The sequence below is a fragment of the Protopterus annectens genome, chromosome 1.part2 (genome assembly GCF_019279795.1).
Source record: "Protopterus annectens isolate FY-2018-M chromosome 1.part2, PAN1.0, whole genome shotgun sequence".
Lineage (NCBI taxonomy): Eukaryota > Metazoa > Chordata > Ceratodontiformes > Protopteridae > Protopterus > Protopterus annectens.
The window spans coordinates 482,173,005-482,195,855 of NC_056727.1; the positions used below are offsets into that span (position 1 = coordinate 482,173,005).

The 22,851-nt window shown below is 46.7% G+C and overlaps 1 protein-coding gene across 1 annotated transcript in view; it reads left to right on the plus strand.

Moving 5' to 3' along the window:
• The window catches only part of XRN2 (5'-3' exoribonuclease 2), a 2,388,435-nt gene that overhangs the window by 1,061,128 nt on the left and 1,304,456 nt on the right, over nt 1-22,851 (plus strand). Inside the window, exon 15 of the mRNA XM_044057168.1 lies at nt 10,304-10,429. Coding sequence (XP_043913103.1) covers nt 10,304-10,429 — 126 coding nt within the window. The remainder of the gene's footprint in view (nt 1-10,303; nt 10,430-22,851) is intronic.

A 22,851-nucleotide genomic window follows, 5' to 3' on the forward strand; every position in this document is an offset into this window, starting at 1 on the left:
GTATCTCAAAATGTATGGACACAGCACTGCCAGGATTTGGACACTGTCATTCAAATAATACCTTGCCTTCAAAAGGAATTCTTGTGGTGGGCTCAGGAATGTCACCTAAACAACAGATGCCTCGGACACTGCTTGGGGAGCTCATCTAAATGGAAAGTGGATACAAGACAAGTGGCCTGCCAGACTACAGCATCTACATATCAACATGAAGGAGATGTTAGCAGTCCAGTTTGCATTGATGGCTTTCAAGGAGTTACTTCTTCCAGGGCAGGTGTTGATTCTAACAGACAACACAACTGTCATGTGGTACATCAACAAGCAGGGGAACACATTCTTATCCTCTATGCAGGCAAGCAATGATTTTATGGGAGACTGCGTTAAGCCTGCAACTAACTCTTCAGGCAAGGTTTCTGCGGAGCACAGAACTCCTAGCAGATGTGTTAAGCAGACAAATCATGGATCCCCAGTGGAAACTGGATCTTCCATGTATTTCAGAAATTGACAGTGTCATGGGGAACTCCAGACATAGATCTGTTCGCTTCTCCACTAAACCACCAGCTGCCAAAGTATTGCACAAAGGGGTTTCATCACACAGCTTGGAAAGTGGATGCTCTGTCTTTCAGTTGGAAAAACCTTCATGTCTATGCCTTTCCACCTCTGCCTCTTCTTCCAAAGGTATTAGGACAAGACAGGCCAAGGATGATTTTGATAGCTCCAGATTGGCCTCGGCAACACTGGTATCCACTACAGTCTGGCAAGGAAGCCTCCATGGCCTTTACCTCTGATTCCTCATCTGTTATCTCAGAAGGATGGTCATCTGCTCAATGTCAAGCTTCACTCTCTTCATCTAACAGCCTGGCATATTCTCTCTTGAAGCACAGCAGGTCTCAACTTCCTCAGCAAGTTTTAAATGTGATTATGGAAGCTAGAAGACCTAGTACAAGGAAGGTTCACATGAACAAATGGAAGAGATTTTTATTTTGGAGTACAGCAAAGAATTTGGAGATTTCTGAGCCTAATTTGAGTGTGGCTCTTCAATATCTTACTGAGTTATTGGACAAAGGTTTGTCCTTCTCTTCCATTAAGATTCATGCTGCAGCAATTTCAGCTCATTATGATTGTGACCCACCTTTGTTTTCGCATCCTTTGTTCAAGCAGTTTCTTAGAGGGCAAAGAATATAAGACCCAGAGCTCCTACTCCTGCTTGGGATCTCAATTTTGTGTTGGAAAAACTGCTGAGTTGAAATACTTGTCATGGAAGACTGCTTTTCTGTTGGCCATTACTTCTGCAAGAAGGGTGTCTGAGTTGCAGGCCCTTATGGCAGTAGAGCCTTTTTGATTTTCCATAAGGATAGGGTATCATAATCCTTCCTTTATGCCTAAGGTGGTTTCTAGTGTGGCTTTAAACCAAACTATTCATTTGCCTACTTTTTATGCAGATCCCCAAAATAAAGGGGAAAAGATTTTGCACACTTTAGATGTACACAGGCAATTGAGATATTATTTAAGCAGGACTAAGGATTTTAGGCAGTCTCAGCAGTTGTTTGTTTCTTTTGCCTTGAGTTCACAGGGCAAGCCTGTGTCAAAACAAACTATTTCCGGTGGATTGGCTTTTGCATTGCATTTTGTTATTCCCATCATGGCAAGGAGATTCCAGCTGGGATTAGGCCTCATTCCACTAGGGCTACTGCCACTTCAACAGCATTTCTAAGGGGGGTGGCAACTAAGGATATTTTGGAAGCAGCTACTTGGAGTTCAGTGCATACTTTCTCTAAGCATTATCATCTTCCTATCTACTCTAAGTCTAGGGCTGGTTTTGCCACTGCTGTTTTGCAAGGCATGTTATGAGCTCCTACTTCCTTATAATTTGCCAGCCTCCCTTTCCTCTGCTTTGGGATTCTACCCAATAGTCAGGACTGCAGCAATGGAAGACGAAGAACATAGTACAGTTTTGTACCTACCATAAATGTAGATGTTGAGGAGGATTCCATTGCAGTCCCAATTTACCCTCCTCCTTCCCTCTGTGTTTAGGGGTGGTTGTGTAGGTGAGTTTACATGCTTATATTTTTGTATATATTGTTGTATATATTGTACATGTTTTTGGTGCAGGTTTTTGGGACTTGTCTTTTGGGTCTTCTGACATCTGGGGCAAGAAAAGACCGAGGAAATGCGCGGTCATGATTAGTACCCTGACGCCTGACGTTGAGTCTTCAGCTTATGATGCCATGAAGCCAGCCTTATATCTGGGGTATTTCGCCGACTGGACGCGGACTATACCCAATAGTCAGGACTGCAGCAATGGAATCCTCGAACATCTACATTTATGGTAGGTACAAAACTGTACTTTTCACCTTCATCTTTTTCCTCTTCAAAGGGTGTAAAGTTGGTTTTCTAAAAATGCACCTGATTGACGAGCGTAATCTCCCAGGAGTGCCAAATACAATGTGCATCTAGGCCAGCCACTGGGGATGCACAAGCCAGTGCATTTCTTTGCCGGTCCCAAGCCCAGATAAATGAGGAGGGTTGCGTCAGGAAGGACATCCGGTGTAAAATTTTGCCAAATCATACATGCGGACAACAGTACAGATATACATACCAGATCGGTCGAGGCCCAGGTTAACGACTGCCATCTGTACTGTTGGCCAACAGGGTGCTGGCGGAAATTGGCTACTGTTGGCTGAAGGAGGAGAGGGAAGGCATGCCCAAAGGCAGGTAAAGGCTAGGACTGTGATAGTGAGGGTAGGAACTTTGAATGTTGGCAGTATGTCTGGTATAGGGAGAGAGCTGATATGATGGACCAAAGGAAGGTTGGTTTGTGTGTGCAAGAGACCACATGGAAGGGTAGCAAGGCTAGGTGTATTGGAGGCGGGTTCAAATTTTTATGATGTGGATGGGAGAAATGGCGTAGGGGTTATCCTGAAGGGAACAGTATGCCAAGAGTGTTTTGGAGGTGAAAAGAGTGTCGGATAGTGTTGTTTATGAAGCTGGAAATTGGTGTAATGATGAATGTTAGCGCATATGCTCCACAAGTTAGGTGTGCGATGGATGAGTGAGAGAAATTTTGGAGCGAGTTGGATGAAGTGGTGATGACTGTACCCAAGGGTGAGACTGGTGATTGGAGCAGATTTCAATGGGCATGTTGAAGGGAACAGAGGGGATGAGGAAGTGATGGGTGGTAGGTATGGTGTTAAGCAAAGGAATATGTCAGATGGTGGTAGATTTTGTGAAAAGGATGGACATGGCTGTGGTGAATGTTTTTCAACAAGAGGGAGGAGCATAGGGTGACATACAAGAGCGGAGGAAGATGCACACAGGTGGATTATTCTGAAGGAGATTGGAGACTAAAGTGGTGGCAGGGGAAAGTGTAGTTAGGCAGCATAGGATGGTGGTTTGTAGGATTGACATTGGTGATCAAGAAGAGGAGGATGAGTGTCTGGTCAGCACCAAGGATCAAATGGTGGAAATTGAAAAAGGGTAATTGTGAGGTGGAGCTCAGGGAAGAGTTAAGACAGGCACTGGGTGGCAGTGAAGAGTTAAGGAATAGCTTGGTAGCTACAGCTGAGCTAGTAAGAGATTGCTAGAAAGGTGCTTGGTGTGACATCTGGAAAGAGGGAGGAGGACAAGGAGACCTGATGGTGGAATGAAGTAGTACAGGAGAGTATACAGAGAAAGAGATTGGCAAAGTGGGATTGTCAGATGAAGAAAGTAGACAGAGTATAAGGAGATGAAGTGCATGGCAAAGAGGGAGGTGGCTAAGGATAAGGCGTATGAAGAGTTGTATGGAAGGTTGGACACCGAGGGAGAAAAGGACCCGTACCGATTGGCTAGGCAGAGGGACCGAGCTAGTAAAGATGTGCAGCAGGTAAGGGTGATGAGGGATAATGAGGGAAATGTACTCACAAGTGAGGAGAGAGTGTTGAGCAGATGTAAAGAGTACTTTGAGGTGTTGAATGAAGAGAATGAGAGGGAGAAAAGGTTGGATGATGTGCGGATAGTGAATCATGAAGTGCAGTGGATTAGCAAGGAGGAAGTAAGGATAGCTATGAAGAGGATGAAGAATGGAAAGGCTGGTCCAGATATACCTTTGGAAGCATGGAGGTGTTCAGGTGAAATGGCAGTGGAGTTTTTAACTAGATTGTTTAATGAAATCTTGGAAAGTGAGAGGATGCCAGAGGAATGGAGGAAGTGTTTTGTCACTGATTTTTAAGAATAAGGGTGATGTGCAGAGCTGCATTAACTGTAGAGGGATTAAATTGATCAGTCACAACTTGAAGTTATGGGAAAGAGTAGTGGAAGCTAGGTTAATTGAGGTGATTAGTGATCAACAGTATGGTTTCATGCCAGGAAAGAGCACTACAGATGCGATGTTTGCTCAGTGTTGAAGTACAGACAAGGTCAGAAGGAGTTGCATTGTGTCTTTGTGGATTTAGAGAAAGCATATGGCAGGATGCCTAGAGAGGAGTTGTGGTACTGTATGAGTAAGTCGGGAGTGTCAGAGAAATATGTAAGTGGTGCAGGATATGTACGAGGGTAGTGCGACAGTGGTGAGGTCTGCAGTGGGAGTGACGGATGCGTTTAAGGTGGAGGTGGGATTACATCAAGGATCAGCTCTGAGCCCTTTCTTATTTGCAATGGTGATGGACAGGTTGACAGACAAGATCAGACAGGAGTCCCCGTGGACTATGATTGCAGATGACATTGTGATCTGTTGTGAGAGTAGGGAACCGGTGGAGGAGACCCTGGAGAGGTGGAGATGTGCTCTAGAGAGAAGAGGAATGAAGGTCAGCAGGACTAAGACAGAATGTGTGTGAATGAGAGGGAGAATAGAGGAATGGTGAGGATGCAGGGGGTAGAGGTGGCGAAGGTGGATGAGTTTAAATACTTGGGATTAACAGTTCAGAGTATTGGGGAGTGTGGAAGAGAGGTGGAGTACAGGCAGGATGGAGTGGGTGGAGAAGTGTCAGGAGTGATTTGTGATGGACTATTACCAGTAAGAGTGAAAGGGAAGGTCTACAAGAGTGTCGTAAGACCAGCTGTTATATGGGTTTGAGACAGTGGCATTAACAAAAAGGCAGAAGTCGGAGCTTGACGTGGCAGAGTTGAAGATGTTAATTTGCACTGGGTGTGACAAGGATGGACAGGATTAGGATCAAGTATATTAGAGGGTCAGCCCAGGTTGGAAGGTTTGGAGACAAAGCCAGAGGGGCAAGATAACGTTGGTTTGGACGTGCTGAGGAGGGATGCAGAGTATATTGGGAAAAAGTTGCTAAGGATGAAGCTGCCAGGTAACCGGAAAAGAGGAAGGCCTAAGATGAGTTTTATGGATGTGTTGAGAGAGGACATGCAGGTGGTTAGTGTGACAGAGAAAGATGCAGAGGACAGGAAGAAATGGAAACAGTTGATCTGCTGTGGCGACCCCTAACGGGAGCAGCCGAAAGAAGATGTAGGCCCCCCTTCTTTGTGGGGATATCAGTGGTCTCTTGCACCCAGATCTAGCTCGCATTAAAGGGAGTGAGGCATTAAAAAAAAAAACTGATTTCCTCTAATAGAATTCTACAAGGTTGTACTCAAAGGGTTGCATTCTTTGTCTTTTGACAAAATAGTCTCTGTTCAAACAAAGGCTCCTGTCTCAATAACTGTAATTAAACCCAGTAATGCTGCAAGGGTGTTGGTTGAGCAGTACATAACCTTAAACCTCTTGGCCAGTTTATCCAGCTTAACAGTAGGTAGAATTCTGAAAGACAAAGTTTTTTTTCCCTATTCCTCTTTCAAAAGAAAGATGGCCAGTTGGGGCCAATCCTGAACCCTTCCAGGCTAAACATATTTTGATGAGGTCTTCCCTTGGGTACCTTAACTTTGGAATTATGGAATTCCCCATCTCCCCAAAAACAGCACAATTGAGGTAACTTTCTAAAAGATACTTTAATTAGAAACAGCATCAGTATTGCAGGCATCGGTGTGCAAGAATCCTTTAGTTTTCCACAATAACAAGATGTTACTTGAGACCAAGCTGTTCTTTTTTCCTAAGTGGCCTTAACATTGTTTTAGAACAGAACCATTCAGTTACCCATAGCTGCTAAATAAGGGAAAAAGGTACCTGATGGAAGGCGCAGGTGTGTACAGAGGAGGTGTATTGAAAGACCAAATTCCCTGGCAAATAGACTGCTGCTGTGTATGCTTTGGAAGTGGGGCAGACTAGTCTCCATACTTTTTCTAAACGTGTCTCTTGTTACCATATGGGTAATTGATGGGGTGATTAAGGCTTTCCAGTGTCCTGGCAACTACTAAGGCTTCATTTTCCAGAAATCTGGCAAAAACAAAACATTTCCTGGATATTTTTTATTTGGACTTCATCCTTCCCTTTTTCTTTGTCCTGTAAGTAAAGATCAGGGCTGGATTTGCCACTCCAGTCTTTGGGGGCATATACGTTACTCTCCATCTGGTTTGTGGCCAGAACACATGTTGCTTTCAGTACCTGTTCCATTCATTGAGCGTGATGATGAAGCAGTGAACCTTATGGAAGTATTGCATTTGAGTTTACTCACTAACAGTAATCTTTTGAATAGAAGGGAAGACTGCTGCAAAATGGGCTCTTCCCCAGATAGGAGCTTCCTTTCTCCTACAGTCAGAAAATTGGAGAATTTTCTAACAGTGGCACTTCTCTGCTTCTTTCTTATAGGAAGACCTTGGACAGTATGCACGTGTAGGACAATCCCAACTCATCAACCCTTTCTTCACATGTGGTTGGGGTGTTGACAGCTGTCACCATTTCTGTATTCAATACCACTGTCCTACCACCTTCGACACTCATGCCTTACTGTTGCAGGTCTTCTCTCACACAATCCATCCACCTCTTTTCATTTTCCCTTACTTTCATCCTGTTTGTCACAAACTCATCTTAACCAGGTTGTCTTTTTCTGTACATGTTAAGGAACCACTGTAATCTGTTCCGTGACCTTTTCTGCAGTTGGAGCTACTTTGGGTTCTGCTTGTATGTCCTAATTTCTTTGTCCCATAGTGTGCATCCTACCACCTGTCAGGCATTTCATCTCATCACCTCTAGCCTCCTCAGTTACTCTACTGCCGAAGTTTCTGTACCATACAGTAGTACTGGTTGCACCACTGTTTTGTACACCTTACTTTACAGCTTATTTGGTGTTTCTATCATATCCTACACCTGACATTCGGCCACGTTGGCTGCAAACCCTCTGATTCCAGCTTTGACCTCCTCATTCAGGCTTCTCTTCAACCACCCTTCCCAGATACTTGAACCTGTTAACTTGTTCCACTATTTTCCCTTCTATCTCAATTTTCAGCTGCTTCTGATTTCCCCATTTGCCACCCTTACAAGTGACTTATTTCTACTCATTTTTATCCCATGTGCGTTTAGTTTTGCATTCCATTCTGTATGCTTTGCTGATGTTTTTGCTCAGTGTCTACCTGTACTGTCAGTTTGTGTACAGCAGCTTTGCTTATCTGTCCTCTCTGACATGCTTCCTAATGTAGTCCATCAACAATATGAGCAGCAGTGGGCTCAGCTGAACCCTGATGTACACCCACTCCCACTGAACTCCTCTGTGAGGCCGAATACTGTTTGTACTTCAGTTATTGGGTCCTTGTATATAGCTTGCACTAATTTTACCAATGTTTCTGAGACTTTGAACCATGCAGGACTTCCCAAATCCACTTTCTAGGAACTTTGTCATAATGCTTTCTCCAAGTCTAGAAATGGCCAGTTGGACTCTCTCATCATTAACTGTCATTGCAAACATTTGGTCTGTTGAGCTTCATCCTCATCTTTCAGTGGTTCCTGAAGTCAGTGTGAACTCATCCTCTGGAATTTCTAATCCCGCTCCTTCCTTGCTTAAAGGACTAGCTCCAGTGACTGATACAGTAAATGTTCTTCAACCCAGGAGTTCCCATCCACCCTCTGCCCCCCAACTCCAGACCTGTACACATGTTTTAGACAGGTTTGGGGGCAGCGCTGGGCCCACGTACTGTTCAAGGCCAATGGACCTCATCTCAAGTAAAGGACCACATAAATGTAATAGATGAAGGCATTGATCCTAGCAGTTTCGGCCTTCTAATCCCTCTTCAACCCAGGACGGCTGAGCATTTACACAGACATGGCCATTCTGTGGTATGTAATCAAGCAGAAGGGACTAGGTCCTACCTCCTGTGCAAACTAGCCTTACAAGTTTGGGAAATAGCACGCCAACTTCAGATCTCCCTACAGGCTGTCTTCATTTCTTCCAAACAGAACTCTGTGGCACACTGAACCATGACACTGGCCCACAAATAGATGCTTCGCAGGGATGTGTTCCTGGACATAGTCCACCTTCTGAGTATTCTTCAGACCTGTTTGCCTCCCTTCTGAGCAAGCAACTTCCAAACTTCTGCACCAGAGAACCACACTCACGGCATGGATAGTAGACACCTTATCCTTCTCTTGGAAGGGGAAGTTTCTATATGCATTCACTCCCTTTCCTCTCATTTAGAAAGTCCTGCTGAAGATTTAGCAGGACAGACCAAAAGCATTGCCAAGACACCATTGGTTCCACCTTTTCCTGCGCCTAGCCAATGGCAGTCATTATAAGTTACCTCACAGAATGGACTTAATCCCACAAAACAAGGGCTCTGTTGTCTACCCACACTTAGAAACTCTTCAATTGACCCTGTGGGTGATGGAGCCTTAATACCTTTTAGACACCTATACTCTGAGGATGTGCTTCAAGTCCTGCAGGAGGCCAGGAAACCCAATGTAAGGAAATCTTGCCTTTCCAAATGGAAGAGATTTTCTGTTTGGTGTCTAGAAACCTGGACCCACTAAAAGTGGATCTCCCCCTGGTTCTTTCATACCTGTGTGAATTGCTCAATGCTGGCTTAGCTTATTCTTCTTTAAAAGCATATTTGTTAGCCATTTCTACATGGCTTCCTTGCGACTTTCGAACCAGCTTTCTGTAGTTCCTTAAAACATTCCACCTGGAAAACTGTCCTCCTGGCTGTAACTTCTGCTAGATGGGTCTCTGAGCTCCAGGCCCCTTCTTGGTCTTCTACACCAACACCTACTTTATCCCCAAAGTGGTAAATGAGTTCTCTAAACCAGGCTATTCACTTGCCAACCTTTTCCCCTCTCCCCAAAACAATAGGGAGGGAATTCTGCGCACCCTTGATGTACACAGAAAACTCAGATTTTACCTTCACAAAACTAAACCTATAGGAACTCTGACCAACTATGTCTTTCCCACTCCAGGGCTCTGGGATTGCCTGTATCCAAACAGACCATCTCTAACACTATTTCCAAATCAGTTCCCTTTTGCTATGCCTACCATAGGAGAACCCTTTCCGGTTCAAAGCTCACTCTACAAGAGCAATGTTCTCCTCTGGTGCCTCCCTCAAGGGACTGGACACCACCTCTGTTCTAGAAGCAGCTATGTGGACCGCTGTCCACACCTTTACCAAAAAATTACAAGTTGGATTCCATTTCTAAATCCAGGGCTGGGTTTGCCAGGGCTATCCTTCATAGCTTCCTGGCATATTCTGCTACTCTTACCTCCCTTTCTGCATGACCTTTGATACTCTCCCTCATGTTAAGAATACTGCAACAAATGAATAGGACATAGAATAGTTGTGCAATAACTTACGTAATGATAGATGTTCTCTTACCTGTTGCAGTATTCTAGCCCACCTTATTTTCCCCACTTACTTTAGTTCTTGGATGCACTGACTCTCTATTCCTAGGACATTCTACCTGGGGCTTCAGTTTTGAGGATGGTGCATGTGTATGTCACTTTTATGGCCTATGTCTGATAGCTGCCTACGTGAGCTGTACCTCGGACCCAACGGTAGTAAAGACTTCGATGTACTGGTAGATGTTGGGTGGCTTGAGCAAGGCAACTCCCTCATGTTAAGAGTATTTTAACAGAGAGGAGGACATCTATCGTTACAAGTTCTTATACAACTATTCTTTCTTTCTCTCCACATTGCAGTAATCCCAGACTTTATATAGAATTGCATCCCCCTGAAAAATAAAGTTGATGTTGGGTCAGTCAAGTTACATTGCTGTTAGAAGCTTTTATTCTAAGTGGGTGCTGAAGAAATAACAGGGATCTGTGTTGTGCTTTTTCATTGCTTAACTTTGCTGTTACCTTAGGAGATTACAAACCCCTTTTTTGTACAGGCAGAAGTTCATAGAAGGTTGCAGTACTGTGGGCAAATCCCATAAACCGTCTTAAGATCATGAGCTAAGAAAATGTTTTGACTTCATAACTGATGTTAATAAAGTAATACTTTGTTTTTACAGAGAGAGGCTGGTCAAATGCCAAGGGGGCAGTTTGCACCGCAAGCTTTGGGAAGAAGAGGCCAAGGAGGTCCCTCACCTGCGCAGAACCCACGGAGAGCTGCTTATGAAATGAGAATGCAGAATATGGTAATTGTTTATACACTTTAGACTGTGTCAATATTAGTGTTGTAGAATAATGGAGGAACTAGCACTTGGCCTACTGGAGTACTAATTTACCAGGATAACATGGGAAAATGCATTTTGTACTGAGTATCTGTAGTTAAGTCGTACAGGGATTTTTTTTTGTACTGGAGAAACTGATTTAAGGAAAGAAAATGTGTATTACCATTTGCTCATACGTATTAACATTATTTTTAAACCCATAATTTAAAAGTGGAGATACTTTTAGAAGCATTCAGAGTAGATAAAATCTGAGCGAAGACTAGTAGAAATGAGTCATAATGTTTGAAATTACAATGTTTTATGAATGTGAAAAAAGCATATGGTTTTAATAACTGTTTTTATTAAATTTATTCCTTACTTGGTTGCTTTGTAGTATTTTGTCATATTTACTGTATAACTTTGAAGCTTATTCCCTACTTTATCCCTTGCTGTTTACAGATGTGGTATGTTGATACGACCGGCCACGTTTAATGACCTGTTAAGTGACCTTTTCTACTGAAATTCCATATTCTTTTAACTGATATGTTGATGTTCATCGTGCATACAGCTGCAGTAATCACAGATGGGCTTTCAGCCGTCAGGCGGTCCCTCGGTCGGCCGAATTCCAAAGTCTTGGTCCGGCGTCGGTTGTCGTCGCTTACTCTTCTGACGTCAGTGAGACCAGAGTATATAAGACACAGCCGACGCCATGTTCTTCAGTCTTTTTTGCCGCGCGGTGCCTGAAGCAGAAGCAGTTCGCAAGTGCCGGTCGGCCAGCTCCTGAATTATGAAAAAATTGGAAACCGAAGTCTTCAGTAAAGCTAAGTACCCTGTTGGGGAAACTTTTCTTGCCTCAGACCGATGTCAGAAAAAGTTAATTGTATTTCTTGTGGGAAGCAAATACCGCATAAGGATTTCCATTCCCTCTACATACCTTGTTTGGGCCCAGACCACGACGTCTCGGGCTGTCTGTTTTGCGCTACCTTCAATAAACGCACTATTAAGCGTCGGGCGGAGTTCGCCCAACACTACTTTGGTAAAGCTTTTGATTATAAAATGTCGTCTGACACTCAGACTACCGTTTTGTCCAAAATACGCAAGGAAAAGGACCGACACGCGAGGCCCGCGGTCCCCGCCGACACCACTCCAAAACAGGCTACACGTGGTCCGGTTCTCAGCGAGACGCCTTTGCAGTCCCTGACTACCGACAACACTCCTTTGGCAGTGTCTTCTGTACCCGAGACCGCTGGGTCCTCGGCCCTTTCCCAGACTACTACCGAAGCCCCTGCTAATGTAGAGCCTACTAATGTGGACAGGTCCACTTCCACCCATGGTGTATTTAGGCCCTCATCTTCTTTTTCAATTAAGGCCTTTACTAAATCCAAAGCAGCCAGGCATCCCACGAGGCCTGTTGCACAGGGCCCATCTTCAGGACCCATGCCTAAAAAACAGATGCGAAAAATGGCTGAGGATTTAATTACTCTTATCAGAGGTTCTCATCCCCCTCCTGACAAGAGGCCCAGAGTGGAGGAAGATTCTCCCTCTTCTGATCAGGGATCCATTTTATCAGAACATTCTGATGCAGAGGAACACTCTTATTCTCCTTTTGAGGATTCGGATGCAGAACAGTCCATTCCTTCGGTATCCCCTCCTGAGGATTTTTCCTTTGGGGAAACCTTGCACACCTTGAGGGAACACTTCCATTGGGAAGGCCAAGACTTTTCAGATTCCAAGAAAAGACTTGGGCAATTTCTTTGGTTACCTCAACACAGACCTCTGGCTATACCCCCTGTTTTGGACATACTGGATGATGTCTATTCGGAGGCTTGTCTTAACCCTGATTCTCTGCCTCCTGCACCAGTCAAACCTGATGGGTATTACAGAGTACCCAGCTCTCACCAATTTCTCTTCAAAAGCCATAATGCTGACCCTGAAACCATTTCACAAGGCCCCAAGGGATTGAAGGCCTCCACTGCCAAGAATCCACTTCCTGCAGAAAGGGAATCCAGATCTTTAGAAAGGTGGGGTAAAAAGGTATATACCTCGGCCACCCTAGCCATGAGGGCCTTAAACGGTCAGTTTCATATGATTAAATATCAACAGTACCCGTTATCACAATTAAGGAACAAAATGTCTCAACCTGAACAACCAGATTTAAGAGTTACAGGATATGATGCATAGTGCAGAGCAAGTGGGTTAACACACCTTACAATGTGGTTATGATGCCCTAGAGGCCTCCAGTAGAGCGGCTGCTACAGGATCAGTCATTCGCAGACATGCCTGGCTTAGGGAACAAAATTTGCCTGATCATGTGAAAGCTAAACTTCTAGATGCTCCTTTACAAAAGGATGTAATAGTTGGTACTAATGCTGAGGAGATACTACGGAAAATGGAAGAAAAAGCCAAATCTATGCAAACTGTCAGCTTTCTTACAGGTCCAACCACCACGTTTTAGCAGAAATTGGCCTTCAAAAAACTGGTCCTTTCCAGCCACTGACAAGCCCCAAAGAGGTAGATACAGACGCACAAGGGGCAGAGGGCAATCTCAAGGATCATATAGAGGCAGACAAGTGCAAACTCCAGCACCAAGAGGTGGTGAAGACAGTGCACAACAATACAGGAAGCAAACCCAATGACTCCCTCATTTCCATGCCAAGCAGGTCTCAGCTGGCAGCACCTTTGGGAGGGAAACTAGCATTATTTGCAAGCAATTGGCATATTGTCTCAACAGACAAATGGATACTGGACATTATAAACAGAGGCTACAAATTTCAATTTCACACTCTTCCAAAAATGAGAGGCATGCCAAATCTGCCACAAAATCAAAGGGCAGAGGCACAACTGCAAATTTCAAAGCTCATAAACATGAGAGCTATTCAAAAGGTACCTACGCACCAATAAGGTCAAGGTTTTTATTCAAGACTTTTTCTGGTACCAAGGAAAGGAACCGACTGGAGACCCATTTTGGACTTATCCATCCTAAACACATTTCTACTGCACCAAAATTCAAGATGCTCACATTACAGCAACTTCTTCCCATGCTGGGCAAGGAGTTTTGGCTGGTAACATTGGACCTCAAGGAGGCATACCTTCATGTCCCAATCAGACAAAGCTGCAGAAGATACCTCAGATTTCTTGCAGGTTCAATCCACTATCAATTCTCTGCATTGCCCTTTGGCTTACCTACTGCGCCCAGCGTATTCACAAAGTGCCTGGCATCAGTGATTGCCTACTGCAGACTTCAAGGGATACAAATTTACCCTTATCTGGACGACTGCCTGATCCAAGCGGACAGCAAACACATACTTCTGGAACATCTGGCATATGTGACACGGTTACTGCTTTCTCTGGGATATACAATCAACGGAGAAATCAAGGCTAACACCATCTCAGAAAATAACCGTCCTGGGTGCCATCTTGGACACAAACACCCAGATGGCATATCTTACGCCAGAAAAACAGGGGCAACTATCTCAGTACTTCAAAATACTAGCAAAAAGTACCAGGCTTACTGCAAGGAAAATCCTGCAGGCTCTGGGATTCATGGCATCTTGCATTCTTCTAATCCCATGTGCAAAGCTGCATATGAGGAAACTTCAATGGTACCTAAAAAATCTATGGTCTCAATACAGTCACAGTTTGGAAACAATTATACCAATAATTCCATGTTTGCAAAAGGAATTTCTATGGTGGGCCCAAGCATGTCAAGTAAACACAGGCCTTCCATTCTGCAAGCCTCAAGCAAAACAAGTCATAACCACAGACGCCTCAGATTACGCCAGGGGGGCCCACATGAAGGACAGGTGCATTCAGGGCAGATGGTCCCAAAAGGAAAAGCACCTTCACATCAATCAAAAAGAGATGCTAGCAGTAATAAATGCAATTACAGCTTTCAAGGACTTCCTGCATCCAGGACAATTACTGATAAGAACAGACAACACCACAGTAATGTGGTACATAAACAAACAAGGAGGAACACATTCATACCCCTTGTGCAGACTAGCCATGACTCTGTGGAACTTGGCTCTGGAAAGACAAATCGAACTTCAAGCACAGTACTTGCCAGGATTGGAAAACACACTGGCAGACAATCTAAGCAGAAATATGACAGATCCACACGAATGGAAGTTACATCCTCAGGTGTTTACAGAAATAATCCAAGCGTGGGGGAGGCCAGACATAGATATTTTTGCCTCCCACAGGAATCAATTGGAAAAGTTTTGTTCAAGGACCTTTCATCCAAAGGCCTGGAGAGTGGACGCCCTTTCATTCAGTTGGACAGCATGGGCAGTTTACGCATTCCCACCTCTGCCTCTTCTGCCCAAGGTGCTTTTGAAAGCAAGAACAGACAAACCGCGGATGATACTGATTGCTCCAGATTGGCCAAGGCAACACTGGTATCCACTCCTGAGGAGCCTAACACATACTCCTCCCTGGTCCCTGCCTGTAATGCCTCTTCTGCTGACTCAGCACAGCTACAAAACTCTTCACAGTCAGCTGAAAACACTCAATCTCGCTGCATGGAAAATTCCTTAACACCACAACAGACCCTACTCTCCAAGGAGGTGCAGGATGTCATTTTGGAGGACAGAAGGCCATCTACTAGAAAAGCTTACTCAGCAAAATGGAAGCGGTTTTGCTCATGGAATGAGAAGAGGCCAGGACCCTAGAAAACTGAACTTGCCTCGGGTATTACATTATCTAGCTGAGCTGCTGAACAGTGGACTTTCCTTCTCCTCCATAAAAATACATGCCTCAACCATTTCTGCAGAATTCAACACGGATCCCCTTTATTTTCTCACCTACTCTTACGACAGTTCCTCAGAGGGGCTAAGAATATAAGACCTCCAAGGAAGCAACCAATACCAGCCTGGGACCTTAATTACATACTAGAAAAATTAACATTGCCTCCTTTTGAACCAGCTGCCTCAACAGATTTGCAATATTTGTCCTGGAAAACAGCCTTCCTTCTGGCCATCACTTCAGCTCGTAGGGTTTCTGAACTACAGGCCCTCATGGCGGTGCAGCCCTTCCTCATTTTCCATCAGGACAGGGTTTCCCTTAGTACCAACCCATCATTTATGCCAAAAGTGGTATCCAGGGTAGCCTTAAATCAAGCCATACACCTCCCTACCTTTTACCCCAATCCTCAAAACAAAGGGGAAAGGCTGCTACACTCTTTAGACATCCATAGGCAGCTACGTTATTTGGACAGAACAAAGTCCTTCAGGAAATCAGAACAACTTTTTGTGTCCTGTGCTGTAGGGGCTCAAGGGAAACCAGTTACAAAACAGACTATTTCCAAGTGGATTGGCCACTGCATACGGTTTTGTTATTCCTATCATGGGAAATCTGTTCCTACAGGTATCTGATCACACTCCACCAGGGCCACAGCTACCTCTACAGCCTTCCTCAGAGGAGTTCCTACCAGAGATATTTTGGAGGCAGCCACTTGGAGTTCTGTACATACCTTCACAAAACACTACCACCTGCCTCTATATTCCAGAACAAGAGCAGGCTTTGCCACTGCTGTTTTGCAGGGCATTCTGGCTCAACCCAGTTCCTCGTAGTACCTACCACCTTATGCATAGCTTTGGGACTCTACCCATCTGTGATTACTGCAGCTGTATGCACGATGAACATAGTACAGTTTTGTACCTACCATAAATGTAGATGTTCGAGTGCTAATACAGCTGCACTACAGGTTTCCCTCCCTCCTTCCCCACTTTGTAAAGGCATGGGGCCTAACAACCTCTTCATACTACCTGACTGGGTTATCCTGCTATGTTTTATTTGCTTGCTTCCACTGATTTTGGTTTATATTGCATTGCTTGTATATGTGGAAAAGCATTATTTATGCATTGCCTTCCTTTTGGGGGCACCTGACATCTGGGGCAAGAAAGACTGAAGAACATGGCGTCGGCTGTGTCTTATATACTCTGGTCTCACTGACGTCAGAAGAGTAAGCGACGACAACAGACGCCGGACCAAGACTTTGGAATTCGGCCGACCGAGGGGACCGCCTGACTGCTGACAACCCATCTGTGATTACTGCAGCTGTATTAGCACTCGAACATCTACATTTATGGTAGGTACAAAACTGTACTTTCTAAAGAACATTGCTACTCAGCAGCAGAAAATGTGTTGTAGGAAATGTGTGCATTTGTTTAGTGGTCAAGTATTACTATAGCATATAAAGCAAAGCTTGTTTGGCAAACTCGCAGGTAGTATGAACCAGAAAAAACATTTGTTTCTCCTCCCATCTTTGGATTGTCGTAGTTGCTTTAAAAGACCATCTGATGCTATAGTTTGCTGCCTACAGAAAACTGATCTAAATTCACTGATTGTCATGCATAATCCTGTGCTGGTTTGCACTGTGGAGTCTGTTGCTAGGTATATCTGAAGTAGTTACTTCATTTGCTCTGCAACCTGTGGGTATCTGATCCGAGCTGGCAGCTTTCCAAGCTACAAGATCCGAGCTCCTAGCTCCTCCCCTACCCATAATCCCCTGCTATGTGCTACATTACCTCACATCGTTTTTTGCCGCAGCTGAAGCAGCTACTTTTGAAGAGCTCCTTGGCTTTTTGGTGAGATTGAACCCTTTTCTTTGTAAAAAAAAAAAAAAAAAAAATTTTCTTGTGTGTTTAGTTTTCTTGGGTTAGTTAGCGAAAATGTAGTTAGGTACCTTTGTTCCCCCCCTTTCTAACTAGTTGGTTTCTGTTAGTTCCCGCCTTTCACCCTCCCCCTTCTTAGTGTTTGGGTGTGTTTTCTGGTGAGTGGTGTTATGGCTGAAGGGCCTAAGGCGGTGTTCTCAAAATGTACTGAGTGTGGCCATAAGCTTTCGCCGGCGGATGGCCACTCAGTGCGTTTTATGCTTGGGGGCGGCCCATTTGTCATCGGCCTGCACAATCTGCGCGGCCTTTAATCCTCTAGCTATTAGGGACAGGAAGAACAAGCTGATCCTGGCGGGCTTGTTGCCTCAGGAATCAGCTTCTTCTTCCTCCCCCTCAGGCACAGGCCGTCTCCACAGCCCTCGTGCCTTCTGGGCCCCTGACTCAACCTGGGACTCAACCTTCCTCTTTGGGTTTGAGTTCGGGGGATTCAGGTACCTCCACTACGGTGGAAAAAAGGCATACAGACGAGGGACACAAGTCCCACAAAAGGCGGGCTGAGACTCGACCCTCAGCCCCGCCATCTAAGCTGACTAAGTCTCCCTCGAGGGGCTACGGATCCTCCCCCTCTTGGCTCCGTTCACCTCGTTTTTCTCCGAAGCTGGAGGAGGAGGATCGGTCTCCCTCTAGGTCATCGAGACGACCCTCCCGGCCCGCCTCGACTTCAAGATCAACAAGAAGCCTCACTGAAGCAGATATGGATCGGATGATGCGCAGATTCATCCAGACCCAAATGCAGATGGGGGTGCTCTTGCCTCCCCACCCCTCTGGGGGGGGAGCGTGGCCCCCATATTTGCTCCAATTACTCCTTCTCCGACCCGTTTTTGGGTCTCTGGAGTTATCGGATCCGGGCCCTTTCGGAACCGGGGCTTCGTCGGCGCCGATAGCTCCGATCGCTTCAATGCCGACTGTGCCTTCTAGTCTGTCGGATCCAAGCTCTCGGGGCCGAGTGCTGAGCATCAGATCCGGGGGAGCTGGTGTGTGTTCGGCTCCGTTGGGTTCGGAGCACAGCTCTCTCTGCTCCGGCTGCATCGGCTCCGACCCAGATCCTTACCTCTGAGCCGAGGAGATTGCTCTCGGAGCCTGGCGAGAGTAGCTCTCCTTCGGCTTTTGTGGTTGTGGAGAGGGTACTGTCGAGAACCTCCAGGTCCCCGGTCCGGGCGTCGGATCCTCCCGTACCCTCGCTGCATGTGGGTCTATCCTCCATCCAACCATTGAGACAGCCTGCCCAAGCCCTCCAGTTGGTTCCTTTACAGGACCCCGTTGACTAGCCCTCTTCGGACAGTCCCACCGAGGAGGTCCCTCAAACGTCAGTGCAAGAGGAGGCACCTGGACTCCCCCGAGTCCGTCACAACCGACACAGATTTAGATGAAGGGGAAGGTTCCCCAAGGTCACCCCCTGAGGATGTCTCCTTCGGAGACATCATGGAAATGTTGCGTTTGAGGGGGGTGGTCTGCCCAAAAACCTTCCGCAGATGCATCCGTGTTCCTGGTTGCGTTTGAGGCAGGCCCTTCTACCTCCTGGGTGCCCCCCCCCCCGGCTGAACCCCTGGTAGACCTCATTACTACCAGGGCGTGGAAGGAGCTTGACACCGTGGAGCCTATCCCGAAGCGACCTGACAAGATCCTTAGCTCCCCCAGTGGATATTGTCTTGGGCCAAGGGAACACCAGTGGATGCCATGCTGGTGGCGGCTGCCACCGAGAGAACTCGCACAGGAGAGCTCTTCGGTTCACCCGCCAGATAAGGAATCTCGAGCACTGGGCCGCATTGGGAAGCGGATGTTTAGTTCAGCGACCTTTTCCGTAAGGGCGCTTAACTACATGGCACATACCATTAGGGTGCAACGAGACTTAAGTAATGCGCTGCAGCCCCACCGGAGTCCATGTCTGTCGGACAAAAGTTTTCTCGACTCCTATGGCCACTCTAAAGTCCATCTCTGACACGTCCATGCATCTACTCTCCCATGCCACGGAGGGAGCCGCTAGGGCCAGCGGAGCCAGGGTCGTCTTGCGACGTCACTCCTGGCTCCGTCTTTGCTATTTCGCGGATCTCTTCAAGGCGTCCTTCGCGAATGCACCCTTTGACGGATCTTCGATCTTTGGCAAGACCGTTCGCGAGATGCTGGTCCAAAGCAAGAAGGATCGGAAGACGCTGTCTGCCATCAGGGTCCGCTTCTCTAATCCCCAACTATCCTTTTCTAGGACTCAGAGGGGACAAAAGAAGCTGTGGTTCCGTAAGTCCCAGCAATCCCATCCGGCTTCGGACCCCTCGTCCTCTAGCGGCAAAGGAGGACGCCGGCCCAGAGGCAGAGGGGGACCGCGTAACTTCGGGTCCAAGGAACTTTTCCCGGATAGACCCGCGCAGCAGCCCTGAGGGCTTACCCGGCTGTCCCTGTCTGGAGGCAGTCGGGGGGGGGGCGTTTGTCGGAGCACCTGTCAAACTAGGAGTCCATTACGACAGATCGATGGTGCTCCGCATCATATCCAGAGGTTATACCATCCCCTTCATAAACCACCCTCCCTCGACCAGACACCTCCCCGATGTTCCACCCGATCGAAGGGGGGCAGCAGCTTCAGAAATCCTGAAGTTCCTAGAAAAAATAGCCATCCAGCCCGTCCCCCCAGACCAGTCCGGATCATGTTATTACTCCAGGTTCTTTTTAGTGCCAAAAAAGACTGGGGACCTCAGACCCATTCTAGACCTCTCCGCTTTGAACTTGTTCATTCCCAAAGAAAAGTTCCGGATGGTCACCCTCCAATCTATTCTCCCCCTTCTGCGGCAGAACGACTGGATGTGCTCGATAGACCTCAAGGATGCGTACTACCACATCTTGATGGACAGACGATCCAGAAGGTTTCTCCGCTTCCGGCTGGGAGCCAGTCATTACCAGTTCAGGGTTCTCCCGTTCGGCCTCACCTCGGCCCCCACGGTGTTCACCAAGGTCATGGCAGTGGTTGCAGCCCACCTGAGACTTCAGGGCATTCAGGTCTTCCCGTACCTAGGCGACTGGCTCCTTACCGCCACCAACAGGCATCAGCTCTGCCTGGCAAGAGATTATGCTCTGACCCTTGCCCAGAGCTTAGGCATCTCTCTAAACCTCCAGAAATCCTTTTTGCCCCGTACAGGTCCTGGAATTCATAGGGGCCAAGTTAGATACCCGCATTTCTTGAGCAATGCTAACTGCGGACTGGATAAACAGCTTGTAGTGTCAGGTGCTAATTCTTCTTCAGAGCCCGGCCCCGAAGGCGGAATTAGTTCTGAGGGCACTAGGGTCTATGGCAGCAGCGATCACTCTCGCCCTTCACGCGCGTCTGCGAATGAGGATTCTGCAGTGGACCCTTCAAGTTCAGTGGTCCCTGCTACTCCATCCATTGAGTACTCCGATTCCCCTAAGCAGAGTTTGCAGGCACTCCCTTTAGCTCTGGGGCGTGGAGCCACCAAAGAAGGAACGGAGGCCTTTTGTTGCCCCCCCCCCAGCCATGCTGACCACAGACGCTTCTTGCCTCGGGTGGGGGGGCATTGTTAGGGTAGAACCGTCCAAGCCAGGTGGACTCCCCTGGAGACCGCTTTGCATATGCGGTGCTTCTAGCACGTGGACTCCCCTGGAGACCGCTTTGCATATCAGTGTCCTAGAGATGAGGGCAGTGCTTCTAGCGTTGCAAGCTCTCCACAACCTTCTACCTCTGGGGACTATTGCAATCCAGACAGACATGTCAGTGGTCTGGTACATAAACCAGCAAGGAGGAACCAGGTCCTACCCACTTTGCCACGAGGCTATGAGAGTGTGAGAATGGGTGATATCCACCAATCGCTTTCTTGTAGCAACGCACATTCCGGGTCGGTCCAACATTTTGGCGGACAAACTGAGCAGAGTGATTCTCACTCCGTACGAGTGGGGTCTCAATCCATCAGTTGCGAAGCAGATCTTCCGCAAATGGGGTTGGCCTTGCTGCGATCTTTTTGCTTCTCCCTTAAACACAAAATGCAGCGAGTACTTCACAATACTTCCCCCCCCGAAGGGGAGAATCCCAGAGACGCTCTAGTCCATGCTTGGCCGTCCGGTCTACTGTATGCCTATCCACCCCTTCTGCTCATAACCAAGTTCATACAGAAAGCCCGTCTGTTGGGGAGCAGAGTTATCCTCATAGCCCCATTCTGGCCTCGCCAGATCTGGTTCCCGTACCTGCGGTCTCGCAGTGTATCTCCGCCATGGATACTGGATCCCATTCCAGACCTGATTTCACATCCGGCGGGATTACAAACCCCGAACCTGGTGAACCTCAAGCTTGCGGCTTGGTTGCTCCAGTTCCACTGATGGCTAGGACTCCCGGTATCTCATCTCCTGTTAAGGCCATTCTAGTCGCAGCACATAAGCAGACTACTAGGAAGATTTACTACAGCAAATGGAAACGCTTCTCTGTCTGGGCCAAAGATAGAGGCCTGGATCCATTTACAGTTCCTATTCCTACTATTCTAGACTTCCTGTCTCTGATATTCAGACAAGGAGCAAGTGCCTCAACAGTTAAGGTGCAATAGGCAGCCATCTCCCATTTCCATGTGGGAGACGGACTAGGATCTTTGGCTTCTACAAAATTATGTAAAACCTTCTTACGGGGCGTTTTCCTTTTGAAGCCTCCGGTGAAAGTGGTGGTGCCTCCATGGGATTTGGCCTTAGTCTTACAAGCCTTGACAGGCCCACCCTTTGAACCCACGGCTTCGGTTCCATTAAAGTTCTTGTCCTGGAAAACGGCCTTTTTGGTTGCCATTACTTCAGCCAAAAGTTTATCAGAACTTCAAGCCTTATGTATGAAGCATCCTTATCTCATTTTTCATAAGGATAGTGTGTTCCTCAGGACTAATCCGTCGTTCTTACCTAAGGTGGCTTCGGAGTCAATTATCAATCAATCAATAAACTTACCCGTGTTCTTCCCAAACTTTCAGAATAAAGGAGAATACACATTGCATAAATTGGATGTGCACAGAACTGCGTTTCTACCTGCACAGGACTAAGGATTTTCGCAAATCGGACCAGTTCGTGTCTTTTGCTAAATCAGTCATGGGTAAGGCCATTTCCAAAGTGACTATAGCAAATTGGATTTGTCAGTGCATAGTCCACGGGTACTTATCTGCAGGTAAACCGGTTCCTACGGGAATTCACGCTCACTCTACGAGGGCTGTGGCCACCTCTGCAGCCTTCTGGTCTAGGATCCCCTTGGATGACATGCTCTGCAGCTACCTGGTCCTCTTCACATACGTTTATTTCTCATAAGTTGGATATGGTATCGAGAGGTAGGGCTTCCTTTGGCTCTGCGGTGCTACGGAATATCCTTCCATAGGCCGCCCAGGGTTTCTCCCTAGGTAGCTGTAGACTCTGTCCCACAGGTTGCAGAGCAAATGAAGTAACTACTTCAGATAAAGAAGTTATGTACTCACCATAACGTTCCATCTGAGTAGGTACTTCATTTGTCTGCAACCGACTCCTCCTGCCATCCCCCGAACCTTTCGGGATTTCTGATCACCAAAGAGGTCTTCTGCCTTAGGACAGTTTACCTGGTGTTACTTCCTCTATCGAAGGTAGGAGTTGTGTAAGAGGCAAAAAAATTCGATCTGAGGAAATGTAGCACATAGCAGGGGATTATGGGTAGGGGGGAGGAGCTAGGAACTCGGATCTTGTAGCTTGGAAAGCTGCCGGCTCGGATCCGATACCCATCGGTTGCAGACAAATGAAGTACCT